Source organism: Dasypus novemcinctus, chromosome 1 (genome assembly GCF_030445035.2).
Source record: "Dasypus novemcinctus isolate mDasNov1 chromosome 1, mDasNov1.1.hap2, whole genome shotgun sequence".
Taxonomy (NCBI): Eukaryota; Metazoa; Chordata; class Mammalia; order Cingulata; family Dasypodidae; genus Dasypus; species Dasypus novemcinctus.
In genome coordinates, this window is record NC_080673.1 from 155,083,416 (window position 1) to 155,091,747 (window position 8,332).

Below are 8,332 nucleotides of genomic sequence, written 5' to 3' on the forward strand. Positions count from 1 at the left end.
TACTCTTTGAAAATGAGATTTATTGTACATAAAATAAATTAATTACAGTTTAAGCCAAAGCACAAGTGGCTTTTTAAAGTGCATCTGTGTGGGGGATTTGGTGGGGTAGCCCCTGATCTTTTCACACTCACATAAGACAGCGTTGGTGAACTTTAGCCACCATGACTCAGCCAGGCCTAGGAAGCGGTCCAACATCATTGTCATGAGCCATTACACAAATCACACCAAAAACAATCGACCAATTTTTTTTCCCTGTACCTGATGCAACAGTCTTTGAAAAAAAAAATTATACAGTCTCACAATTACTCAAAGTCTGGGGCTAGAGTTGAGTTCACAACGGCACAGCACATGCCCAAGTGTACCCATCCTTAGCAGGAGGAACGTGTGCCTTTCTGCATACCGTGGGCCCTGACATACGTCTGGCTACAGAACACTTTGGCCCATAACCCAACCTCTTTTTTTTTTTTTAAAGAATTCATTTTCCTCCTTGTTCTTAAAGGAAGAAATTTGAGTATCTTTCAGGTTAGAAAGGCATTCTGTAAGGAATAGTGTTCCAGAGGTGCAAATCACACTGACAAAAGAAAAACAATACTGGGGGATGGGAAAAAGAGGAAAAATTTGAAAAAATGTAGGAACAAGAATGCCTGTAAATGCTTAATCTGTTCTTTCACTCCCACGGTAAATCATAGCAGTCCAATATATTTGGTGAAACTACACCTGACCATCATTTACAAGGTGGCTAAGAACAAAACCAATGCCCTCTTCCCCACGCCAAAGGAAAAGATACAGAGAACTTTTCCAGATTCAGAGAGTGGCTCTGGTGGGCTCATTCCAGCCACATCGATCCTGTCCCCTGCTCAGAAGAACGCTCCCTGCTCTGCAGCAGTTCCACTGGCCCTCTCGGCCGCTCAGCTCCAGCCCTTTCTGGAACCATGAATTACTGCCAGCATTCAATGTTCCTGCAGTGGAAGAACCTCAGGCCCTCTTCCTGGGAAGGCCAAACCCCCTTGAGTGCCCCTGCTTCAGACGGAGGTGACAGTCCTCACTTTGGCAGAGAGGGCTTGCTTGAACCTCCTCTTTAGGTCCTGCATGTTGGGTGACTTGGGCCTGGGAATGAGCGAGGTTCTTCGTTTCTCTGGTGTGCTGCTGGGCTGCTGTTTGTGACTCACTTCTTTGCACAGGACGTGGAAGGCGCTGTACACGTCGTGGTAATTTTCACTGACAGACACTTCATAGAACGAGCATCCCAGCACGCTGGCCAGCTGCAGTCCAAGCTGAGGGTCAACCTGCTTGATGTGCAGAAGGTCAGCTTTGTTGGCCACAACCACCGTGGGCAGCCGGGTGCCCAGGTGCTGCTGCTGGACGTGCTGATGGAGCTGGCCAATGAGTTCATAGCTCTTGTAGTCGGTGATGGAGAACACGATGACCACAGCATCTGCCCAGCGAATGCACCTATTCAGCTGTTCGTTGCAGCTCAAGCCATTCTCATGGACCTGAAAGAGAGGGGTGATGGTGAGCTGATTGGCAGGGCTGTAACAGAGCCCCGGTGTGCTTGGATAGTGAATTCAAACAAGCCCGTCACGGTAATGCCAGGTTGCAGGCCATAAACAAGTTATTCCCCCCGCCCCCCACTTCAGCTTTCTTGACAATCTGTTGATCCAGCTGCACAGAGTTGGAATAAATAACAGTGCAGCTCACCACACTCAAGTGGAAAATTGACCTGCAGAGAACTCTATGCAGAGAGACTTTGTAGTTCCACAAAATGGGAAATTAACTGGCTAGACAGTAAGTCTGGGGAAGTAAAGATAGGAGCTGGAAGCATTTAAACCTGGATAACTGCCCAGTTCAAGAGGGGAAAAAAAAAAAGCACACACACACCAAAAAACCCACCAGCATGGCTCTTTTGTCTTTGCAGTAACTCTTCCTCAATATAAAAGCAATCCCAAGTATTTGGAGACTATACATAGAAATTTGATTTTTAATGTCAAAGGCATATGTAAAACTGACCTTTTTAGCCAGTTTCAAATGCGTTTGGTTTGGTCTTTCCTCCTGTGTTGAATCCTCCTATTGGAAGATTTCTACCCCTTAGCCAAATCTCCCCTATGAAAATGAAACCCTAGGCTAAGACTGACCAGCAGCCAGATGTAACTGGAGTGTCAGACAAAAGTATAGACTCCAGACATGACTACCAAATTTCTCTCTTCCTTCAGCACAAGGTACTTTGAGAACAACTGAACAATTCCACAACTAAGCAGACTCCCCTTTGACCCGTCAAATATCTTAGACCTTCTCACCTGAATACCCGGGGTGTCTTGAACCTGAATAGCCAGGGTTTCACCCTCTATTTGGACTTGTCTGGTATAGAGATTACCTATGAAGGCAAAGAAAAAGAGATTATGCTCTTCCTTTTTGTACAACTTTTAAAACATTGTGGGTTTTTTTTTTTAATGTTACAAAGAAAATATAGCCTTCACCAAAGGCACAAAATATGCTATAGTTGATTTCTATACAATGGGCTTCTTCAGATTGTTTTTTGAAACACCTGCAATTTTCAACCCCATTTTAGTGGCCTTAGTAAAACCAGAGCAAAGTTTACAAGTTTTCAAAACTTGTCTATTTTTGACTGGAGTTTAGAGCATTTCCTTAAAGCAAATTTTCTCGTCAAATGTGTGGGGGTTGTGGGGTTGTTTGCTTTGTTTTGGTACTCTATCATCCTTTGACATGAATTAATATTTTAGCCATACTATATAATGGCCTGGTGGGCAATATTGTCAGTAAATACAAAGCCAACATTATCAGTTGAAATAAAAATGTGACATAATTATAGCCAAATCCACATCAAAGCAGAAGGCTGCCAAGTCTTAACTAAGGATGGTTTCTATAGCTCATCCCAAATAATCCCCTAGAGATGCTTCATACGGTCTAAGGATTTTAGCAATTTGCTTACAGAGGTAGAAAGCCCTCTAAACGTCCCCACTGGCTATTCTTAATCACAGGGATTTGAAAATACCTGCCCTCTCATTTATTCAGAAAGCCCTTCTCCACCTAGTTATCTTTCTTTGTTAGGAAAAGAGAACTTTAGGTTTACAACTCTTCTCCTCTGGCCTCTGCTTTAAAAGGTCACCTCTGAAAGGCAGCCAGCAGAGAAGGAGAAGGGTGGAGGGAGGAGCTGGCCATCATTTTTTTATGACTTTTGCAGGAGTGTTTTGAAGGGTGAGGCTCTTGAGTACAAAGGGTGCTTCCAACTGGGGTCCCCATAGTGAAAGCCTACTAAGGGGAAGACTTTCAGGCACTTGATAAAATGATGAATGGGCACCAAAAGGAATGAGGCCAGATGGCAGCTGGGGGTGGGGGGGGGGGGGGGGGAAGGGGGTGTGCAGTGTTGGAAGTGGCCAGAACCAATGCTCAGACTGACCCTCTGAAGGGATGTGCCTGGGAGCCAGTGAAAAATGAGAACAGCAGTACTGGTGCAAGCAGACAGCATTTTCCTCAAATGAATTTCCTCACCTGCATTTCTTTCATAGTCACCAATGAATCGTTTGGTGAGGAACCGGACGACTAGAGCTGCAGGTCAGGAAAGAGAACAGAAAGAAGGTTATCCTGGTGCGTTAAGTTGGACTGGTCTACACCCCACCCCCAGCCTGAAAAACAAATCTCATACATGGCCACCAAGTGGAATTCCTACCCTGCAGCTCCTTGACCCTTCTTCCAAACACAGGGCTGGAAGGCATGGTGAATTATGACTTTCCAGCTGGAAGGGTCATTTGCGCCCCCCCTCCACTGAGCCCGGCGGAGCCACAACCTAAGTGTTGCAGCAGACAAATGTCTTTCCTAACCTTACAGACCTCCAGGAGGAGCTACGTCCACTGCCTCCCTTTAGTGGCAGAGGCTCGGAAACCCCAAAATTCTAATTCCAGTTGTTCCAGCGGTGCCGACTAAGTCCCCTGGCCCTTCTAGATCTCAGTTTCTTCATCTGTAGAAGGAGGGGGTTGGAAGTGATAATGGCTAAGTTTACTCCCAGAGGGGCAGCGGATCAAAAGGGGTGGGGGGGGGGCGGTCCAGCTGCAGCCCCCACCTCCCCCCACACGTCTTGTTTACGCGCAACTCCCAGGGGGATCGCCCACGTCCAGCCCCGTAGACCCGCGGGTTGTCGCCAGGGCGCGAGGACTCACCGGTCTTGCCCACGCCGCTGGCCCCCACCACGGCGATCTTCACGAGGCGGCGGCCCGCGACCCCCAGGCAGCAGTCCGCGGCGGCGCTCCCCGGGGCGGGGTACTCGGCGATGGTGCACATGTTCTGGATGAGGCGCATCGCCGCTGCGGCCGGGGCTGAGGGCGCGGGACTGGACCTGCGAGGCGAGGGGAGGCCGGCGCTGCGCGGGAGCGCGTGGGAGGAAGCTCTGGGAGAAAAGGCGCGCAAGCACAGGGAGCCCGAAACTCGGGAGCGCACAGACTCGGGGCCGGGAACGCACCCGGGCCGCGGCGCGCGGTTTTCTCCGGGGCCGGCCCCGCCCCCCGCCCCCCGCGGCCAATCCCGGGGCGCCCCGGGCGAGGCCCCGCCCCCCGCGCCGCTCGGCGCGCCGCGCCTCTGGGGGCGCCCGGAGCCAGGGCCCGGCCCCAGCGCCGCGAGGCCGATCCGGGAGCTGCCCGCCCGGGCCCCGCTGTGCGGACACCGGGCGCATGCTGTGGCTCCAGGGTTGGGGACACACAGTCTTGGGGGAGCCGGGCTCAGCTGGGGGCTGCGACCGCTCCCGGGCCGGGGCGAAGGTGCCCGCCTGCCAGCCTGCCCTGGCGGGCGCTGCGCACCCAACTACTCCCGTGTCCCAGGAGTAGTTCCTGGGCGCCCCACTCCAGTGGCCCCCTCCTTCGGGCCTGCAGCCACTGACCTGTCAGCCGCCGACCGCGTCACCGCAGGGAGGCTGCTCGAGAGCGGCCAGTGTCCCCAGGATGTGAGTGCCCCAGATCCCGGCCGCGTGCCCGTCCCCGTGATTTGGGGGCGTGGCTGCACGGACCTGTGTATATCCACGGTGACATCTCGGATCACAGATTTGGGGACAATTGCAATAATTACAAAGACCCCCCTGAAATGTGACATTTGACCTTGGGGCAAAATAATGTCACGCCTTTTGCTCTAGACTCAAGTTGCCTGGCTCTTGTCTACTGCGCAGCGGCTCACTCACCCTCTGACAAACTCACGTGAGCACACCTACGACAAATACAGCACACCCTGAGGCAAATGAAGAAGTAATTATAGAGCAAGCTGCCTAGCGCCTCACACACAGTCACACCTCCAAGAGCTGTGAAAATGGAAAGAAAACAGTTACCCCAGCTGCTATGACTATGGATACCGACTCTGTTCCAAGGCAGAAGCCTAAAAGGGCAACACTTAGTCTCTGGTCATCAGGGACGGCAGGAGTTAGTTAAGTGATTTGATGGTCAGGTAGACGTGGAACCTAAGCTCTCATAAAAGCCCAAGCTCCAGGCGCCTGCATCCTCATCAGGAAAATGTGTCTTCAACGGCAGGCTAAATTCCCCGTCCAAGCAATATTCTGTAGCTGGACCTCTGACAGCAAAATACCCTCACCAGGTACTCGGGTGTCTTCCCCCTTTCCCCTCCTGCCTTTTATCCTGAGTCCATATAATGACAAACACTGTGGCTTTGTGTCCACACCACCATCAAAGGTTGAAATGTAAAAGAAAACTGAACAAATTCCCTCTCAACCTCAGGCATCTAGTTTGACTTCCCCCTTTCACCCTGGACTGAATTGACAGGGTATTTGACAGAATTTATGATGCTCTCCCAGTGCAGACTCTAAGATGAACCAATTGCCTTTGATGGTTTAGGTGTTTGCAGGAACACAAGAGGAAATACAAAAGTAAAGGCAGATGCTTTAGTAGCAAGTCTTCAAGGGTGGGCAGCATAATTCGCAAGGTATACAACCTTAGCAATAAATACAATAAAAGGTGGAGCTATAGGGAGATTGCTAGAACAAAGTTAGTTTGGCCATTTGAGTCAGAGGAAAAAATTATTTTCAATGTGTGTCACATCCTTCTGCACCATTTAAATCAAGCCTAATTTTGCTTAGCAAGACTGTAATTACAGGTAACCTTGTACTTTTTAACCTCCTCTGCCCCCAAATATCTGCAAATCTATCATACTTACATGGTAAAGTAATTATGCCATCTAAAGTATTTGTTTAACTGCTTTTTACACAAACACATTCATGCACTCTCACACAGACATGGCAAAAGTTGTCAAGAGGAATTCGTTTTGAGTCATTTTAGCTTCTGGGGCTTGATTTTCATTACTACGAGCCTGTACCAAGCCTATGATTTTTCTGTCTGAAACACAAAGGCTGAATTTGCTATTCTTATTTTAGACCTTAAATGATCTGGCTGTGCTTTAAAGAACACAGAAAAAGAAAGAACCAAAAGACAAATGAAGAATAGAAGGGGAAGCTATTTAAATTCCAAATATCCAGCAAATAGCCACCTCTCCACCCTACCCACTCCACCTCCCAGATGATGCCAGTGAGTGTGACCCCTTCTTGGATGTGCATAGAATTAATTTTTTTAAAATGGGGAAGGGCAGGAGAATTGATACATGTTGATGTCTGTTGCTATTCACAACAGTCCTACGAGGTAGGAAATATCATTACTTCTAGTTGCTGTTATCCATTGCTGCTTAGTAAACCACCCCAAACCTTAGTGGCTCATGGTTCTGTGGGTTCAGTGGGCTCAATTGGGCAGTTCCCACTTGACGTCTCCCATGTGGTCGTGGTCAAATAGCAACTGGGGCTAGAGTCAGCCAAAGGCTCAGCTGGGCTGGACATCCAAGATGCTTCTTCATTCACGCGTCTGCATTTAGCTGGAATGACTGAAACAGCTGAAAAAGCTGGCCGGGCAGCTCTTTCTCCATCCAGCCTTTCTTTGTGGCTAGCTCTGACTAGCCACATGACTACTGACTTCCCTCAGAGTGAGTCTACTGAGGTAGAAAGTGCCCGTCTCTTAGAGCCAGACTACAGACTGCCACTCAATTCTGTTGGTGAAGCAGTCACAGAGGCCACCCAAATTAAACAGGGGGTCAGGGACATAGATCCTACCTTTGAATGGAAGTAGTGTCCAAGAATCTCTGGCTGTCATTAATTCACCACACTCTCATTTTATAATTAAGAAAGCAAAGGCAAAAAAATTCCTCCACAGTCACAGAAACTGTAAGGGTCACAGCCAAAATCTGAAAAGCATCAGTAACATTTAAAATAGCCAGGATGATCACAATGAGATGGTATCCTATGATGCAAAGTAGTTTACAATGGCCTCTCTCTTGTTTTGTTTTGTTTTTTGGTCCAGCTAAAAGAGACTGGGGGAGAAGGGGAGGGCAGTTAAAATATGAGGAGGAATAAAAGAAATCTCTTGCCAAGTTTCTATTTTTGCCTTAGCACCTGGAGTTTCCAGCACCTCTTTTGATCTTTAGAACTAGACTTTGATCTTAAAGTTTCCAGAGACTATCTGGATTAACTCAATAAATATTTATTGACATGTATTGAGTGTCTGAACAATGGGTATACCAGGCACTGTACTGGGTGCTGAGTCTACACTGACAAAAAGGTAGGCACGGTTCTAAACATCATTGCACTTACGTCTAGTGTAGGAGACAAAGAAAAGAATAAAAAATTTCAGTACAATGACAGAAAATGCTTGGAGCAGGAAAATTCAGGAGTTATAGGAGCACAGGATCAGACTAAAAACCCAGACAGTGGGTTTCGAGGAAGAATGTGTACAAGTTAGCACGACCAACAAAGATGAAAAGTGCACACTGTGAACAAGTGTGCGTATGTGTGTGTGTGGTACCTGAGTGTGTGAAGCAGGGGGTGGGAGCAGTGGGAAGGGTGGACTGAGGTGGTCTAGTTTATAGAGGGAATGACATTTCCAGGTAAACAGCGGTGCTCAATAAATACTAATGGACTGTGAATGAAAGAAAGAGTGAATGGAAACATAGGCCTCACACTGATATAATTAAGTAGGGGAAGAGAGTAGTATACAACAGGTAGACAAAGAAGTACAGCCCTTGTGGATTCTAAAGTGGGGGCTGGGTAGAGTGGGTAGGACACACAAATTGAGGAGATACAGCCGAGAAGTTGCTGTGCTCTTCCCTTCTTCCATGGAGATCATGAGCCTCTCCTCTGCCCACATCTCTCAAGGTTGCTCCCACATGGACCCCTCTGGACTTTTAGAACTTGGGCAAGAAACAAACTGTTTGCTTATATAAACCCTAAGTTCAGTAAATAGGTACTTCTTTTTGTTATTTTAAACAGAAAATGATTTAATACAGC

The 8,332-nt window shown here is 48.2% G+C and overlaps 1 protein-coding gene across 1 annotated transcript; it reads right to left on the bottom strand.

Moving 5' to 3' along the window:
- RASL11B (RAS like family 11 member B) lies at positions 1 to 4,461 on the bottom strand. The gene is made up of 4 exons (XM_058298711.2): positions 4,173 to 4,461; positions 3,508 to 3,564; positions 2,295 to 2,371; positions 1 to 1,493 (listed from the first exon to the last, which is right to left on the bottom strand). The coding sequence occupies exons 1-4, from the start codon at positions 4,309 to 4,311 to the stop codon at positions 1,023 to 1,025; spliced, it is 744 nt and encodes a 247-aa protein (XP_058154694.1). The 5' UTR covers positions 4,312 to 4,461; the 3' UTR covers positions 1 to 1,022.
- Positions 4,462 to 8,332: the final 3,871 nt, after the last annotated feature.